This window comes from Oreochromis aureus, linkage group 3 (genome assembly GCF_013358895.1).
Source record: "Oreochromis aureus strain Israel breed Guangdong linkage group 3, ZZ_aureus, whole genome shotgun sequence".
Classification (NCBI taxonomy): Eukaryota; Metazoa; Chordata; class Actinopteri; order Cichliformes; family Cichlidae; genus Oreochromis; species Oreochromis aureus.
Genome location: NC_052944.1, coordinates 28,765,638 through 28,784,695, shown reverse-complemented (window position 1 = coordinate 28,784,695; position 19,058 = coordinate 28,765,638). Strand labels below are relative to the sequence as shown.

The following is a 19,058-nucleotide window of genomic DNA, read 5'->3' as shown; positions in this document are numbered from 1 at the left end:
TGATGACAGATTAAAGAGACAGATAATTCGAACGGTAACAAAAGAGCCCAGAAAGACTTCTAAAGAAAGTCTTGCTGAACTTCATGCTCAAAGATCATCAGTGTCAGATCGCGCCTTCCGTCGTTGTTTGAGCCAAAGTGGACTACATGGGAGACGACATGGGAGGACACCGTTGTTGAAAACAAATCATAAAAAAGCCAGGCTGGAATATGCCAAACTACATGTTAACAAGACACAACGCTTCTGGGAGAATGTCCTGTGGACATGTGAGTGAAGTTGCCCCCCCCCCCACCTTCTTCAAATCTAACAAAAGTGGTATCAAACATTTGTGCTACGTTTGTGCTGCAAAAATTTTCATTTGTGCTGCTATCATTTTAAAGATATTCAAGAAAATTTCTAGAGGTCATCAGAGGTCAACCAGCCCCCCCACATTAATGGAATCAAACAAAACTGGTGTCAATCAACTGTGCTACGTTTGTGCTGGTTTGTGGTTTGTGCTACTAAAATTGTCGTTTGTGCTGCCTCTGTTTTAAAGATATTAATGAAAATGTAAAGGTCAAAAGGTTTGTGCTACGTTTGACATCAAAGTTGAATCTGTTCATCTGGACATTTTCAGTGGGAGAAATGTTTTGTCACTCATCCAAGTGACTTCTTCAGTCTCAGCTGACTGCAGGTTTCCCCAACCTTATAAACAGTACATTTGCACAGTGAATGAAACTAGCACCACTGAATGAACAATGGGCTGGGGGGTTAGTTCCATGATTGTCAGTATGCAAATTCTTAAGACCATTGATCAACGACTACTAATCAAAGACACAGATTCTCGAATGGCCATGAGTACCATTCACAGAGAGTTGGGGAATGGCTGCAATCACAGCACTGAAAGATGGCGAAAGATGTACCCTTGGGCCCCCCTTCTCGATTCAGAGATGGTCAGCATCTTGACAGCCTGATGGACGAAGCTGTCTCTCAGTCTGCGGGTTCTGGCCCGGAGGCTCTTCAGTATCCTTCCTGATGGCAGCAAACTGAAGAAGCTGTTGAAGGGATGAGTGGAGTCACCTGTAATGGAGTGAACCTTCCGGATGAGGCAGGCGCAGTAGATCTCCTGGGGAGGGAGGCAAGAGAGGTCCCCACAATCCTCTCCGCTGCTCTCACTACCCGTTGTCATTTTTTTCCTGCAGGACCCAGTGCAGGAGTCATACCACACAGTGATGCAGTTGGTGAGGATACTCTCAATGGTGCCTCTGTAGAAGGTGCTCAACTTTTGGAATTTACTTACCTGGATGATTGAGCCCGCATCAAGACATTATTTTATTAATATTTTTGAAATGATAGCAGCACAAATGAAAATTTTTGCAGCACAAACTAGCACAAACGTAGCACAAATGTTTGACATCATTTTTCTTTGATTTGGGTAATGTGGGGGGGCTGGTTGACCTTTTGACCTTTACATTTTCATTAACCCTCACAGGCTCAAATTAAGTTTGTTGTTGCTAATGCACAACCAAGTCCTGCAGTGGTACTTCTGGGTATAAAAAACTCATAAAATATGTATGTGGGGTAATCAGGTTGTTAGTTCTTAATTGTTGCAAATCTGCAACGTCTGCCTGGAGAGGGTTAATATCTTTAAGACAGGCAGCACAAACGACAATTTTAGTAGTACAAACCAGCATAAACGTAGCACAGTTGATTGACACCAGTTTTTGATTTAATTAATGTGGGGGGGCTGGTTGACTTCTGATGACCTCTAGAAATTTTCTTGAATATCTTTAAAATGATGGCAGCACAAATGAAAATTTTTGCAGCACAAACGTAGCACAAACATTTGATACCACTTTTGTTGGATTTGAAGAAGGGGGGGGGGCAACTTCGCTCTCATCTTTAAGAGACAAAAATTGAACTTTTTGCCAAGGCACATCAGCTCTATGTTCACAGATGGAAAAATGAAGCATATCAAGAAAAGAACACTGTCCCAACTGTGAAACATGGGGGGAGGCTCGGTTATGTTCTGGGGCTGCTTTGCTGCATCTGGCACAGGCTGTCTTGAATCTGTGCAGGGTACAATGAAATCTCAAGGCTGTCAAGGGATTCTAGAGAGAAATGTGCTGGTCAATGTCAGAAAGCTTGGTTTCAGTCGCAGGTTATTGGTCTTACAGCAGGACAATGACCCAAAACACACAGCTAAAAACACCCAAGAATGGCTAAGAGGAAAACATTGGACTATTGAGCATCTTTGGAAGGAGCTTAAACATGCAGTCTGGAAAAGGCGCCCTTCAAACTGGAAACAGCTGGAGCAATTTGCTCATGAGGAGTGGGGCAAAATACCTGCTGAGAGGTGCAGAAGTCTCATTGACAGTTACAGGAATCGTTTGATTGCAGTGATTGCCTTAAAAGGTTGTGCAACAAAATATTAAGTTGTGGGTACCATCATTTTTGTCCAGGCCTGTTTCATGCATTTACTTTTTAAATAATTCTGATGAAGCATGTGTTACGGAATAAATATATATTCTTAGTGCTTATTTTCTGATTATATTGTTTTATGTATTTTAATAAAGGCCTGTACAAAGCAAAACCAGCTGTGAGAGAGAACTAGGTCAGGGGGTGACAGATCGCCTTAGCAACAGAGGCTTAAGTTAGTGGAAGTTTAAAAAACAGGAAGTTTAGTGCAGAGCTGCAGAAGCATATTAATAAAATACAGGAAACCAGACAGAAAAAGCGGAACTAGTAACACAGAAGGAGTTGTTTTTATCAAAACTATGTGTGAAAATAACACCTATACGACACACATTTTGGCTTCTAATGCTAGAGATCTGCAACTGGTTTTGGGCTGTTCATGTCTCTCTCTCTTCCGGAAGATGATTGAATTAAATAATTATAAATATTTTGTTATAGAGTTGTGTTCTCTCTATTCAGTAAAAGAATGACAAGAACCAGATTTAATACATGGTTGAAAAGCAATGTCTGACTTTCATTGGTTAAGATTTATAGAATTTGTATTTACTATTACTTTTATCAGATTAAAGTTATTTCCCTGACCATTGTGAGTTTTTCTTTTATTGACCGAAGGGTACCAACAATTGTGTCCATGTCTGTATATACAAATATATGAATTGACAGGAGAATTTATTCCTGCCCTGTTTCCATGACCCGGTTTGTTCAGTCCTGCTCTCAACGTCTGATTATTGAGTCATTCACCAACAGTCCCTGTAGGAGGTGTGGTCCTGTGGCTCTGCCGTGTGTGAGGTGGAGGATGAGGGGACATGTAGGGCAGTAACCTCCTCATTCACGCCTCTTTTCCCTCGTTATAAAACTCTCAGATTAACAGATAACAGTTATACAGCAGGTTTCTGGCGACAGAATGAAGATCATCATGTTTTTCCCACTTCTGCTTCTAGTCTGCTCTGTTTCAGCAGATCAGACTGAGACTGAAGTCCAACAGTCCAATACACAGGACATCAATGCTGTGCTGAGAGAGCTGACTGCCTCATTGGCTGTGCAGAATGAGAGGATCACTGTCCTACAGAGAGAGAATGAAGGTACAGTTTCATACATCAATGTGACTTGAGAAATATCCAGAACATCAGAAACAGGAATGACCAACATTCATGGTTATGTGTTTTCTTATGAGACTGAATATTTTTTATCACAGAAATATTGGAGCAGTCTTCAGACAATTAGTGATGCAAGAAAACAAAATGTTTTAAAGAGCAGGTAAAGAAGCTTAAAGAGGTGGAGACAGAAAACTGAGACTGATCAGCTGAAGCTGCAGTCAAAAGAGATTGTAGTGAAAGTATCATGGAGCTGTAAATGTATCCTCCTAATGATGTATGATGTTAAAATATGCTGTTTTACATGTTTGATTGTAAACTATAACACTTTGAAACATCTTAATATTTTATAGCAGAACCACAAAACGTTTCCTTTCATCTCAGGATCAGGAACTGACTGGAATGTGTTTATAACAAAACAGCTCACAGCTCCTCTTCATGGCAAACACTAGAAACCAAATATTGATTTGATTTAGATTTCTCATTTGTTCATTCACTAAATATTGTTAATTGATGAAAATAAATGATTAACACTTCCATTTTTGAAAGTATTCTTTGTTTGCAGCATTTTTCTCACCTGCCTAAAATGTTTGCACAGCACTGTATATGTATAAATGTCACATCTGTATATGTGTATGACATGATATCGATGATTATGCCATCGTGCAGTAAAGGGGACGTGTGCTGTATCACAGACACAAGAAGATGAAGTTGTTTCACTGACTCATGTTGTGGAGGGTAAAACAGTCGTGCCTTCATATGACAAAACAACAACATTACTGTTGTTGAATACATAGTAATTCATTTATGGAGGCAGCTTTGTTGAACAATGTTTCATTTCTTCAAAATGAGATCAAATTTACAGTGAACACATGCTTGTCTCATTATTCAGTCTGTCGACTACATGATGTCACATCATACAGGGAATTGAATGTATATGAATTTTTAAACCTTTAATGGAGAGAAAAAACAGTCAGAATCAGATTGTATTTTTCTCTCAGGCATTTTATTGGAGGAGGGACAGTAGAAGACAGGAAAACACACATAGGCAGAGTCAAACCCAGATCACTTTTCCAGTCTTTAACGACATCGATTGCTTGATGAATGACATTTAGTGGCCAACTTTTACATACAGTCTATGAATCGTGCCTGAATAAAGAAGCACAGAGTGTCGAATTCCTAGACTGTGGATAAAGATGACAGAGTTTAACTGCACAAATTTCAAATAGGAATCAGTTTGTTCAGTGATGCAGTCAAACAATTCTACTTCTTCAACCATTCTCCACCCAGCACCTGTAGGAGGTGTGGTCCTGTGGCTCTACAGTGTGTGAGGTGGAGAATGAGGGGACGTGGAGGAGATCACCGCTCAGTGTAGCATGGACAGAATGAGTCACAGTTACTTAGAAACATGTGAATCCCTGTGCGCTGTCAGTGAGATTTTGTTTTCTGTTTGTGTTTTTCTCAGAACAAGCAGCAACGTTGGAGAGTCAGAAAACTGAACTGCAGAGTCAGAAAACGGAGATCGACGAGCTGAAACAGGAGCTACAAGGTACTGTGTGGGAATCTGAAAATAGAAATGCTGAACTCTTTCTGTATTTGTCACATTTTCACATTTGTGTAATTGTTCTGAAGATGCAATGGACATGATTATTTTTCAGACTGCCCACAAGGGGGCAGTCACAGACTGTGTTTAGTGCATATGGAGCATTTAGAACTGGTTGAGCCATGCTGTAGTCTCTTCTTTCAGGGCTTCATCTCATTAACAGTTGACTGCTGCTTGTGTCTCTGTGTGCGTCCAACTGTTCATTAAGTCGTGCAGGCTCTGAACGAGTTTTCAGTTTCTAGCGAACTTTAACATGCCGTATAATATGGGGAGGATTTTGTGTCATGCTAGCCTGCTACATCAGCTGTACATTAGATATAGCTGCTAAGTTGGCATACAGTAGCTAGCTCATGCTGTTGCATCCTGATTTATTATAACTGAGTTTTTAATGACAATCTTATACTTTTTCAGATTTTTCAGAATTACACACACACACATATTCTCTGTGCTGCATTAAAGAGCAGTAAAACTGTCGACTGTGTCACGATTCTCTGTCTGCATTAAGGCTTGGGCTAACATAGGGTGCACTTTCTAACCAATGCTCACTGTGTGGTTATCACCAAATGTGGCCTGCATAGTAGTGTAGAGCATTCACCACAGCACTTAATGTTTGACCTTGAATTCAGAAATACAAACATAAACAGTAATCTGGTCAATTTAATTCTGGATTTAAGACACTGATACTAAAAACTTCTTTGATCAGTTCAAAATCACTCTTTAAGCTTCAGAGCACACATTAAGTTCATTAGTGGATCTAATTTACTGAATGACATTAAACTGAGTTCATGTTTGTCTGAAGCACAAACCAAGATGCAACTAAAACACGGAGTATCACAGTTTGTTGTCTTGGCAGAAGCTACAAAGTAACTTCCTGTCTGATCTAAAGGACGAGTTTGGGATCCTCAAAAATAGATTCAATCAAATTCCAGTTTCCAATCACAGAGTTTGATTTCTTCTGTGACAATGAAATGCTTTCAACTGTCAAACATTTCATTGAAGATTAAAGTTTTTGTCATGGTCACTTTTTTGGGAAGAGTCTAACTCTAAAACAGAAAGTTGAAAATAATGACATTTCTCTCTGTCTCAGTCAAACAGGTTGCTTTCTCAGTCTCTCTGCTGGGTCAAGGCCGTGGAGACACTGGACCCTATGACGCAAATACTACTCTGATCTTCAAACGTGTTGTCACAAACATTGGAAATGCATACAACCCACACACAGGTAATAACACTGAATGTCACTTCTCAGCTATGTTGATGTCAGGCTGATGTTCCAGATGTTCTGATTTTCCATTTAACAAAAACAAATGTCATGCAGGTATTTTCACTGCACCAGTGAGAGGAGTCTACCACTTTGAGTTGCACATGTTTGGATATGGAGACATTCAGACAGGTGGTGTGTTGTTCAAGAATAGAAAGCTCATTTGTATTGCATATGAAGCTCCAACATCTGGTCGTGTGAGTGCATCTAATGGAGCCTCACTGCTTCTAGAGGTTGGAGATCAGGTGTCTGTACTTCTCCATGCTAATACAAGGATACATGACAATCATAACCATCATACCACCTTCAGTGGTCATCTGATTTTCACCATGTGAGAGGTGTGACTGCTCCAACACTTCCTGTTTGGACTGGAAGTAAATCACCTGCTGGAATCAGTTTCTTGCTCTCTCTCTCTTCCTGGTTGGGTTCTAGTTTTGTGTTTATTTGTTTCTACGTCTCCTCTGATTCTACTGACTCAGATAATTTACTTCTTCTTGTGATCTTTGATTTAAATAAATCCAGTTAAATGCTCAGTGATTCTCTTCTCTTTGTCCTGAGTCGGCTCTTCATAAAGTGCTGCTCCTCGATTAGGTAATGACTATTTTCAATACGTTGGTAAACTGCATTATTTTTTTATTGGCTCCACTGTCCTGTGTTGGTCAGTCTGTTATTTTGGTGACTGCTGGCCCACATGTTTGCTTTTAACTGGAGTCTTTAGTATTAAGTTTAGCAAAATCCAACAGTTACTCTTTTTTCTCTTCTTTGATAATCATGCAGATATTTTTCTTAAACACTTAAAAGATGTTAAACTTAATCTGACTATCATGATAAAAATGTAAACAGCTGATTTAGTTTGATATAAAATGTGTGTCAGTGCTGTGGAGGAATTTCTAGAAGCTGAAATGTTTCTTTATTTTTCATCTGTATCTGAATCCAGACACAGATAACTGACTGTAAACTTACTCGGGTTCATTTCTTTCAATTCTTTAGTTTCAAAATAAAAGCATCATTGAACTGACACTGTGGATTTCTTTACATGTGTTTCATACATACAGCAGAGATCAAACCTACACATGCTGGGAGTTACTATCCAAGGTAAAGTGACACCTGGTGTGTAGAACAAAGAGCTGCTTTTAAAACATTGTCTACAGTAATGCTGACAGCTCTGTGAGGATGAACTCTGACATGATCCGGGCCATGACGAGCACACCCTTAGCTACATTATGATTTCAATAAACACCTCAAACAACAGCATGAATAAAAATATAAACAAAAAATTTGGTTCCATAAATATTTGATCAGTTTTCTGATAAATGACTGGAGAAAATTTCAAAAAGTGCATTTTGGGTAAACGTTCAAAGGTCATGTGACCATATAAGACACGTGGATGGTGGAAATAATAACCATGTGCTTCCTCCTCCTCCTTTTAGTGCACAAAATAGTGATAATTTGGCCTGGGGGTGCTGTGGAGCAGGCAGAGGGAGGAGCCAAATGCAGGACTCAGTAGGTAGAAGTTAATCTTAGAATGCAGCTTTATTGCAAGAAACAAGCTGAATAAACAAATAACCTAACAGGAAATGATTAACTGACAGGGAGACACACGGATAGACGGATACACAGCCTGTGACAAAGATCAAAGGGAAACTGAGGACTTAAATACACACAAGCTAATTAGGGAACACAGCTGGGGAAAACAAGACACAGCTGAACTACGTCAGACTGATGTGGGAGATAAAACTTTAAACTAACACTGAGACTAAACAACAAGTTTTTGTCAAAGACAAAAGTGACTAAACATGGGAGACCTAACAGAAGCACAGACTGGGTATGAGACACATAGAGCAGGAAAAGCTTGCCGTGAGGCTGTCCACGATAGCCCCAAGGCTCCCTCATGGACACCTCTCAGAATTATGTTTTCTAGCCTCTCCTCCTCTAGTTTAAGAGGAGTGTAAAGTATGAAGCACAAAGTACTGCAAAGGAGAGCTTTGGTGGTTTCTCTGAAGACTTGATGGCATAATAAGTAATGTCTGTGAACATGTTTGTGTTGGAGTCGTGTCTTTACTTCCTGTCTTTGTCTTTCTTCCTTTGTGACTGTCTGTCCCTGTCACAGATGCAGCGGCAGACGTGTTGAATTATAGAAGAAGAGGACTCAAAAAGCCTTTATTTAAGGCAGATCAATAATGCAAACGGGAGGAACAGTGAAAATAAAGTAAGTCCATACTGGGGAAAAATAAGCATGAACTTATAACCTGAGGGTGGACCAGAACCAAGGAATGAGGAACCAGGAAACACAAAGAAAGGTGACAGAGGTACCACTGAGGCAACATGGGGAAGACACGCAGCAGTAACACAGACAAACCAATGACAGGAGGAAGAAAACACAGGGCTTTGATAACCAGCACTCGTAATAACACAAACACTAAATCCTCCTTCTCTTGTGCTGTTTTGTAGCAGTGTGTACACCTGAGACTGTCACCTGTCTGTCTGTCCTGCACTCTCTCTCTGTTTCTTTCTCTCTGATTGTGGAATAAAAGTATGAACATGTATTTATAAGTTACACTTGTGTTTGAATCCTGCAGCTTATCACACATTTGATTTCCATGTGTGACAACTGCAAGTGTCCAGAGTGAGGACAGACTGAGGGACCCACTGCTGCACATCATCTGTGAGGCTTTGCACCCCTGATGATCCACCAGGACAAACTCAGCAGTGTGTGAGGAAGAGGAGGAGGAAGAGCCAGCAGCAGCTGACAGATGGAGAGAATAGACAGACTGTTCCCTGTTTGTGAAGGACTGCTAGGAAAGTTTAAAATAACTAATTGTCTGTCCTGAATCAGTCTTATTAGGTAATGTTCAAATAATGTTATCATCCCAGTGTTTTCAGTGTGGGAGAAAGTACTCAGGGCCTTCAAGTTACACACTATGAAAGGCAGCAACAAGTTTAATATTCAGAAACCTAAAGTGGAACAGCTGTGTTATCAGCTCTCAGTTTGGCCTTTGGTTTATCTGCGGTTCAGTTTAGAAAAGAACAAAAGCAAATGACTGAATCAAACCAGTTTAAATAACTACATGGAAATGGTGAAGTTCACCAAATCTGTGGGATCTTGCAGAGATACAAACTGTACACTCATTTTAATCGACACTGTGAAAGTTTTATATTTACTTGGTTGTATTTCAGAAGAACGTGAGGACTGATTAATAAGCTGGCCATCTTGAGGGTCTGGGAATCTAAATGGGTCAATCTCAATAAGTCTCCCGCTAATGGTGAGTGAAAGTGACTCAGAGTTATGAGAATGTTAATCATAGAAACATTATCATTATTTTTGATGGTATGTTGTGTGTGTTTATTTATTTTAACAGATGGCAATATTTGATGAGATGACAGGCATGAATGACTTTTATTCTTTTTTATTATTATTATTATTATTATTATTATTATTATCATCATCATCATCATCATCATCATCATCATCATCATCATTAGTAGTAGTAGTAGTATTGTTATCTCTGTTCATTTGTGTCATTATTGTCCTCAGGTGATGGAGCAGCAGGTCAGCATTGGCGTCTCTATACCAGCTGAAAGTTGATGACACAAAGTGGTGACAAACTGTCTACAATGAGGCTACTATCAGCTGCAGCTCTTTGTCTGACTAACAATGGAACATGCTTTGTAGACCATTGAATTCATCCTGTGCTGACCATTATGACATTTGTCAAATGGAGATCACACAACAAACATGACTTACTTGATCCTGACAATGTGAAGGCTTCACTCCACTCTGTTGAAGAATATGAGTCATCTCTGCGTCGACTCTTACACATGTAGTCTCCACTGCTGGACTCAGAAACTCTGAATGTCACATCATTATTGTGTGTCCACTGTGTGGGTGTGCTGGGTCCTCTCCATTCATACTCCCACTCAGTGGTTTCACCTCCTTCCTGCACCTCACATGTCAGAGTGATCGTCTCACCTCTGAATATCTGAGGCCAGTTGGGTTGTTGTTTTACAACAACTTTATTGGAAACTGTTTACACATATTAACAGTTGAGATACAAATAGAAACATGAAATCAACACAGAAAACTTCACATTGTATGTTTGATAATCATGAGTGAATGTATATTTCAAACTAAATGACTGAACTCACAGGTTATCTCAATGATGACATCATCACTTATATCAGTGTAGTAAACTGGGTTTCCTCTTGTTCCTCTGCAGCTGTACTGCAAGTTTAATTACAAAGATTTTCACCTATGAAATACTCAGCTAGTAAAAGTCCGTAATTGGATTGTATCTGGTCCTAAAGAAAACAGGTAAATGATGAGATGTCTGACAGGTCGTGTGTTTTTCTGCCAGACCTTTATTTACACACAATTGTTCTAAACACAACACAAATGCATCACAGTCTGAGAGTCTCACATTTCACCTTCCAATCAGAATCATATTGAATATAAACCTAAGTAAACTCAAATAATATAAATAAAATCCATACAGCCATATCTAATGTTATTTGTGCACAGATTATTATTAGCATATTCAGTTGCTCAGAGATAATAATTACACTCTTGCTTCCCACGTAGTTCGACAGGAAAAACATTCCTGAAAAACTAAGGCTTAAAGCTTAAGAACACACACACAGCTGCTACAGGCAGCTCAGGCTTGTTTGCTGAGCTAAGTTAGCTCCTACTGTCTCAGCTGCAACATGTTACATTTCAAAGCACAAAATAAACAAACAAACCAATAAACACAAATCCCAACAAATCATGAAATTGTATCTTGATGGAAACAATGTCCGACACCATCCAACCTCCACTTATTACAACAGAAATAAACACAATAGGATTTTAATACAAAGATGAACCATATTATCAGTCTTCCAGTGCTGACATTAAACCAAGAGCATGTCATTTTTTAATATAACTGCTGTTGATCTGGATGCTGGCAGTTCTCTAAATGTTGTCAAAATGTTCTGAGTTGGATTTTGTTGCTGACGTTGTTCGTGAGTCTTGAGTTTTGTTGAAATAATCTTTTTATGGACCTGAAACAAAATCAGAACAAATACGACTTCAAAAGTGAAAAACAAAGAAATAATGGTGCCAAAGATGTGATGATGCTTTCTGACCTTTTACACTTTCACTCTTTAATCACACAGAACTGATCTCATCAGGGAAACTTACACTTTCTCACATTTTAGCTGCATGTGTTTGAAATCTAAAAGGCTCATTATTTTATTCAGACACCACAACAGCAACAGAACGTAACAAAAGTAAATCATATAAAAAGTGATTCAGCTCATCAGCTCCACAAAACTCTGAAAGTTTAACAAGGATGTAACACATTTTACTGCACATGCATGCATGTCACTGTGATGAATAAAGCGAAGTTTAATAAATGAAATGTATCTTTTCTGTTGATGATGATTAAAAATAATTACTCTCAACCTAATGTGGCAAAACAGAAGATATCAAAGTGATTTCCTTTTTCATACACCTGCTTCAATATGTGTATTGTATTCATGGTGTGATTTTAAGGTGTAATAATGTGTTTTAAGACTCTTGCTGCACTGTTTTCTTTTAGGTCTCATGGCAGAGGACCCAACAGCGACATATTATCGACTGAAAAACAGCTCAGTGTGTCTGAATGTCAGGAAACCGCCACCATATAAACGTGGTGAATGGAAATTTAACACAATAATTATTGCTGATGATACAGAAATCAATCCAATATACAAAGACAGAGTGGTTTATAGTGCTGGAAACCTCTCCTTGTGTATTAATAACCTGGCTGATACAGACACTGGCATATATGAAGTCTCATACCGCCAAAACTTTATTACAATGTCAGAGAAACATCAAGTCATTGTTCAAGGTGAGTTATAATGACAACTTTGTCTTTAGCTTGTTCACAATTGTGACTGAAAGAAAAACAGAATCTGTCATTGTCTTTAACCACAACATCATATATCCTACAATTTAAGAATCATCCAGGTCATTGTCTGTTCTCCTTTTTGCATTAAATCATTAATTTATCTGTTTGGCTCGATGTTACAGATGTGGTTCCCACACCTGTCATTATAATGTCAAAGCTTGGCTCCAACCAGTCTGCTGGACTCTGCAGTATCACAGTAAACTGCTCCATCCAGGATTATTGGCTTTGGTCTGTTTGTGATGAAGACGGCTGCAGAACATCCCAGTGTTAGGGGAATTTAAACGGGTGGATTTAGTGGCAGAAACACACACGGCCACAGGATAGCGGTGAAGCAGATTTATTTACAGCGATAGGGGAATATTTACAAGGGAAGGGGCTATACAGTGGCCAGGAAAATGTGCGAGGAGACAGAGCCGAGGGGATGAAATGGAGCCGAGGTATGCTGGAGGATAGATGGCGCACCGGAGCTACTTGAAACACCGAAATACAGGTATGACAGTGGTCACAAGCCGGCGCGAGGTAAATCTCTGTCACAGATCCAAAGAGGGCCAGCACACAAAGAAACAGGCAGGCAAGCAGGCGGGGAGACAGGCACTTGTGGAAACGACAATACTCCGACACCAGACGTCCGTCACTCAGCTCCATGAATGCTCCCACTGATGACGTCCGATGCGTCGCAGGTGTGCCAGAATGCCATCAAGCACCACCCTGCCTACCTGTGCCGAAAAGGGAAACAAAACCCAGGAACAACAACACGCATGCCCACCAACTCCTAATACCCAGAAATCATTCAGTGAGGTCAACATCACCATCTTCACTGAGAACAGAGCTGTGGTCTGCAGAGGCAACAACCATGTTAGCACAAATAAAGCTTCTGAAAACTTAACACTGTGTAAGTATTAAATATTAATTAAAAATAACAGGCTGTTGATTTTATTTAGACAAATACATTGAATATTTTCATATATTGTTCCCTGTAATTTAAATAGTTAAATGTCTAAAAAGAAATGTTCTCATATCTTTACCCTATTGTTTGTTATCATAAAAGTCATTTTATTTTTATGTCTGAAAAGAAAAACAAATACTAATTGAAACTATGTTTTCATATCTGCAGGTTTTAAATCTAATAAAGATGAAGAGAAATCACAACAACTCATACTAAAAGGAAGACTTATTCCTGTTTCTGTATTAATTATTCTTGGAGCATTTTCTTTCTTTTTAGTTAAAACAAAATACAAATCCTACCAGGTAAGATGTATTTGGTAACAGATATTTATCATATAACCTTCTCATTCTGGTACATGGTGTGATAATATGAATGAATACATATTTTACTTCATTATTTCCATGTACAAGCATCTAATGTTCAGCCCATAAGAACACTGCCATTATCTCAGTCTAGAGTCTCTTCTTCCAATGATCCTGACCCTGCTTATGAGAACGTGGACATCTTTCAGTCCAGCCAGACCAGCAGCCCAAGAGAGGAAATGATCTCCATGGAAAGCCACAAAGCAGATACCATCTACAACTGTCCAGAAGTGACGGCCACCATGGAGGAGGCCCTCCAAACAGACTGACTCAGTTTACAGCATGTTGTGGAAGCCAAACAAATCTGCTACATACACAGAACCACCAAGAGGTCAAACAAGATCTGTGAACAGGGGGAAACAAAAGGAAACAGAACAGAAACAAAAAAAAGAAACTGAACATTTTTTTTTATTTCAGACAGATACTCCAAATAATGACTAAAGCACTTAAAAAATAATAGCAACCCTCCACCAAGGTATCTCACTCTGGTCAGTATTTACTTTAAAAGGATCTTGTATATATTACTTTTGTTTTCTTTGTTCTTTTTAAACATACTTTAATACGTTTGTAGAAACAAGTGTAAAAAAAAATACAAAGTACTGGATTTTTTTCATTTTTCCTCTTGAAACCCATTTTGACATGTTTGGCATCATTTTGACTGCAAATGTTTGTTTGTTTTATATGGATATATTACATGTGTAGCATTCATTTCATTGTTCAGTGATGAATTTCAAGTGAAAGCTTTTGATCATAAGTTTATTTTGTTTTCCAAAAATAATAGTTATTCAGAAACAGTTATAACCTGTTATTGTGATGTACATAACAAAGTCATAATAAAATGAATCAGTGGTACTTAAAAAGTGCTCCATGCCAACATGACCTTGGTGGATGTAAGCCAACTTTTAATGGGCTGTTAACATGACACCACTCTACATCCCTACAAAGTTTTATCACAACTCCATTTTTTCAGCTATCATGTTTACAGAGAGAAGAAAAACAAGCGCTACCAAAAACTCATTTGTTCCAATCATTTCATTTCCAGCTCATTAATATTTAGCATAAAAGAGACAAAGAAATGCAGCAGGGTGCAAGATTGTAGCAGCCAGGGCATACATAGAACGCCATAGCCTTTACTGCTGTCACACTGGAAACAATAAAGTTAAATATTAATTCAGTCACGTTTTGACATCCTTAACTTTCAAATCCTATTAAATGTTTCTTTTATTAGTCCACTATGCTGATGGTAAGTCAGACTCGTTAAAAACACACATATATATATATATATATATATATATATATATATATATATAAAAAAAAAAAAACACCCATACACGCCCCTGCGGGCGGTTTATCCTTCAAGCTCGGGTCCTCTACCAGAGGCCTGGGAGCTTGAGGGTCCTACACAGTATCTTAGCTGTTCCCAGGACTGCGCTCTTCTGGACAGAGATCTCCGATGTTGTTCCCGGGATCTGCTGGAGCCACTCGCCTAGCTTGGGAGTCACCGCACCTAGTGCTCCGATTATCACGGGGACCACCGTTACCTTCACCCTCCACATCCTCTCGAGCTCTTCTCTGAGCCCTTGGTATTTCTCCAGCTTCTCGTGTTCCTTCTTCCTGATATTGCTGTCATTGAACCGCTACATCGATCACTACAGCCGTCTTCTTCTGTTTGTCTACCACAACTGTCCGGTTGGTTAGCCACCACCATTTTGTCCGTCTGTATCTGGAAGTCCCACAGGATCTTAGCTCGGTCATTCTCCATCACCCCTGGGGGCATCTCCCATTTTGACCTCGGGACTTCCAGGTTATACTCGGCACAGATGTTCCTGTACACTATGCCGACCACTTGGTTATGGCGTTCCATGTATGCCTTGCCTGCTAGCATCTTGCACCCTGCTGTTATGTGCGGGATTGTCTCTGGGGCATCGTTACACAGCCTGCACCTGGGGTCTTGCCTGGTGTGATAGACCCCAGCCTCTATGGATCTTGTACTCAGAGCTTGTTCTTGTGCTGCCATGATTAGTGCCTCTGTGCTGTCTTTCAGTCCAGCTTTGTCCAGCCACTGGTAGGATTTCTGGATATCAGCCACCTCCTCTATCTGCCGGTGGTACATACCATGCAGGGGCCTGTCCTTCCATGATGGTTCCTCGTCTCCCTCCTCTTTCTTGGGTTTCTGCTGCCTGAGGTATTCACTGAGCACTCGGTCAGTTGGGGCCATCTTCCCAATGTATTCTTGGATGTTCGTTGTCTCATCCTGGACTGTGGTGCTGACACTCACCAGTCCCCGGCCCCCTTCCTTCCGCTTAGCGTACAGCCTCATGGTGCTGGACTTGGGGTGAAACCCTCCATGCATGGTAAGGAGCTTTCTTGTCTTTATGTCAGTGGCTTCTATCTCCTCCTTTGAAAGATAATTCTTTGTTTTTACATTCATCAGGTCCCAATCAGCCCACATAGCAAAGAAAAATTAAAAATGCATATGATTTCATTTATAGTGATTCTTAATCAATGCATGCAATTAACAATCCTATAAATGGAAATGGGATGCAGATAGCATTAGGTACACTAGGGGTGGTAATACACCCTAACTTCACCAAAATGTTTGATGCCAACTATGGCCCACTGAATGAATCCATAAAATCTGATACACAAAGATGGAATACCATTCCTTTTCTGGACCTGCTCTCTAGGATTGAATCAATTAGGTTAAACATTCAATTGTTAAAGGAGTACCAGTTAAAGCCTTAATATCGGACATAAAACTACAGAACAAAATACACCTGCCAGATGAACCCATACTACAAGTAGTCAAAGGAGTTTGCAAAGAAAAGCGTCTGGACTTCTTTAAGTTGCTTGAAGAGGCGTTTCACCTCTCATCCGAAGCTTCTTCAGTTCTAAGGTCAAATGGCCGAGAGTCCCAGATTTAAACCCAGTGGGAGTATCCCCAAAGAGGGACAAAGGACCCCCTGGTGGTCCTCTAATCACATGAGCCAAGGTGTGAAAGCAGGTGTGGGACCTAATCAGCCAGGGTTTCGGGTGAGCTCATTGTGAAACCTGGCCCCACCTTGTCATGTGAATTCCTGAGGTCAGATGGCCCAGGATGTGAGTGGGCGTTAAGGCGTCTGGGAGGAACTCAAAACTGGATTATAGATGGCAGACAGTTGGTGTCGTAAACCACCGCCTCTGTTCAAAGATGGTCGCTCACAGTGGACATAGATGGCCTCTTTCACTCCTCTTTCAAACCATCTGTCCTCTCTGTCCAATATGTGAACATTGGCATCCTCGAAAGAGTGACCTTTGTCCTTTAGATGCAGATGAACTGCTGAGTCTTGTCCTGTGGAGGTGGCTCTTCTATGTTGTGCCATGCGCTTGTGAAGTGGCTGTTTGGTCTCTCCAATGTAGAGGTCTGGGCATTCCTCGCTGCACTGTACAGCATACACCACGTTGTTCAGTCTGTGTTTTGGAGTTTTGTCTTTCGGGTGAACCAGTTTGTGTCTGAGTGTGTTGCTGGGTCTGAAGTACACTGGGATGTCGTGCTTGGAGAAAACTCTCCTGAGTTTCTCCCAACTCTTTAGCTATCTTAATAACTTTAGCTAAAGTGAATAGTTAGTCTAATTCATTAGTGCAGCATTACTGGATCACCTCTGTTTGAAGTGATATAATATGATATACAACTATCACTGAAACAGCAAACTTTGTAAATAAATAACACTTCTCATTCTCTAAACGTTTGGCCACAGCTGTAGATTACACTATCAGTGCTTTTTCACTCTTGACAATAATTACATTTCTAAATTCTCTTTGTGCATTTACAGGTAAACAATATCTAATATTTTATCTAAATGACTGCTTTGTCTTTGAAAAGGTGAAGAGCCTGAGGCCGGTGACACTCCAGTTCTACTCTAAGTACATCCTTACGGTGGCTCACAGGACAAGGCGACATTCCTGTCCTGCCAGAAGAGAAGAGAAACTTCAGTCTTCATGTAGTTCAACCACACCTGTCATATGGAATATGACAGGGGTCTCAAACTCCAGTCCTCGAGGGCCGGTGTCATGCAACTTTTCCATGTGTCCCTGGTGCAACACACCTGAATACAATTAGTAGGTCATTAGCAAGAGTATAGAACTTGACTGCATGCTGAGGTGGCAACCCCTAACCCTACCTACTCAAGTAAATTTAAGTAAATATATGTATTTGGAAACATATACTTCTAAAATACTTTTATTGCACCATGTTCATTCACTCATGAGCTGCTGTAACGTGAATCGCCAACTCAGCATGCATTCAAGTTCTATACTCTTGCTAATGACCTACTAGGTGTGTTGCAACAGGGACACATGGAAAAGTTGCAGGACAGCGGCCCTCGAGGACTGGAGTTTGAGACCCCTGCCGTATGGTGTTCATGCAGTTTTCTACCCCACAGTTACAGCATGTCTGACTGCCTGTTCAGCATATGCAAAAATATATGCGTTTAAGCATGTGATGACAAAGGCCTTCCATTATGGTGTTTGTCATCACATGTCACAGACATCTGGATGATCATTTGGAATAAACAAAAACTAAAAACTTGTTACTTCATCTTTTATCTTTATTATTATTATTGTTCTTATTTTACATTTTTCATTGTTAGGCATTAGGTTTATTTATAGTAGTCCTTTCCAACTTCTTTCCCTCTTCCATGTTACTGTGTCAGCATCTATTTGGGGTTGGGAGTGGAACAGAAAGTAAGGAAATCCAAAGTGCCATTAAAACCAGGAGAGGTTCTTATATTTCACAAGAAGGGATTAATTCAAAAGAAATGACCTCAATGCCATATTTTATTTAGGAACCCTAGAGAGCACTTTGCAAAATAACACATTCTTATAATTTCACCCTCAGATGAGCCAAGCTATGACTGTCAGGGAAGGTGATGTAGGTACAGAGCATGTGAGAGTGGTTAAGTTAATGTCTCTTGTCTAGATGAAGGCACAAGAGGGATCAATGGCAAGGCGTAGAGATATCTATCTGAAGATATCTTCAGTCTTCAGTGGACACTCCATTTGTGGCACAAAACACCTGTAAAAGATGGTCGATTTAGGAGGTGACCCGACAACTTCAGCCTGTCAAACATAGCAATGGAGCAGTATGTTAAAAAAAACCCAACTAATTAAGCATGCACTCAGTACCCTAAGAATTATTATGATAGTTAAACACAGTGATAGTCACATATCATATCACTTCAAACGGAGGTGATCCAGTAATGCTGCACTAATGAATTAGACTAACTGTTCACTTTAGCTACAGTTATTAAGTTAGCTAAAGAGTTGGGATGCTGTGTAAGACATAAATAAAGCTAAAATACAAAGGTTTGGACACTGTTTTGCATGTTTCCTTACTGTAGGGGTCTGTGCAAGCATACAGGGCTCTGACAGGGTAC

At 39.9% G+C, this 19,058-nt stretch overlaps 2 protein-coding genes across 2 annotated transcripts; both read left to right on the top strand.

Moving 5' to 3' along the window:
* The first annotated feature begins 3,324 nt into the window (after nucleotides 1-3,324).
* Nucleotides 3,325-7,429, top strand: LOC116320863 (complement C1q tumor necrosis factor-related protein 3-like). Its single transcript, XM_031740589.2, has 4 exons — nucleotides 3,325-3,536; nucleotides 5,014-5,097; nucleotides 6,239-6,370; nucleotides 6,467-7,429. Exons 1-4 carry the CDS (start codon nucleotides 3,359-3,361, stop codon nucleotides 6,742-6,744), a joined length of 672 nt encoding a protein of 223 aa, XP_031596449.1. The 5' UTR covers nucleotides 3,325-3,358; the 3' UTR covers nucleotides 6,745-7,429.
* Nucleotides 7,430-11,832: 4,403 nt separating this feature from the next.
* LOC116324387 lies at nucleotides 11,833-14,478 on the top strand. The gene is made up of 5 exons (XM_039609900.1): nucleotides 11,833-12,276; nucleotides 12,459-12,596; nucleotides 13,115-13,228; nucleotides 13,451-13,584; nucleotides 13,794-14,478. The coding sequence occupies exons 1-5, from the start codon at nucleotides 11,991-11,993 to the stop codon at nucleotides 13,911-13,913; spliced, it is 792 nt and encodes a 263-aa protein (XP_039465834.1). The 5' UTR covers nucleotides 11,833-11,990; the 3' UTR covers nucleotides 13,914-14,478.
* Nucleotides 14,479-19,058: the final 4,580 nt, after the last annotated feature.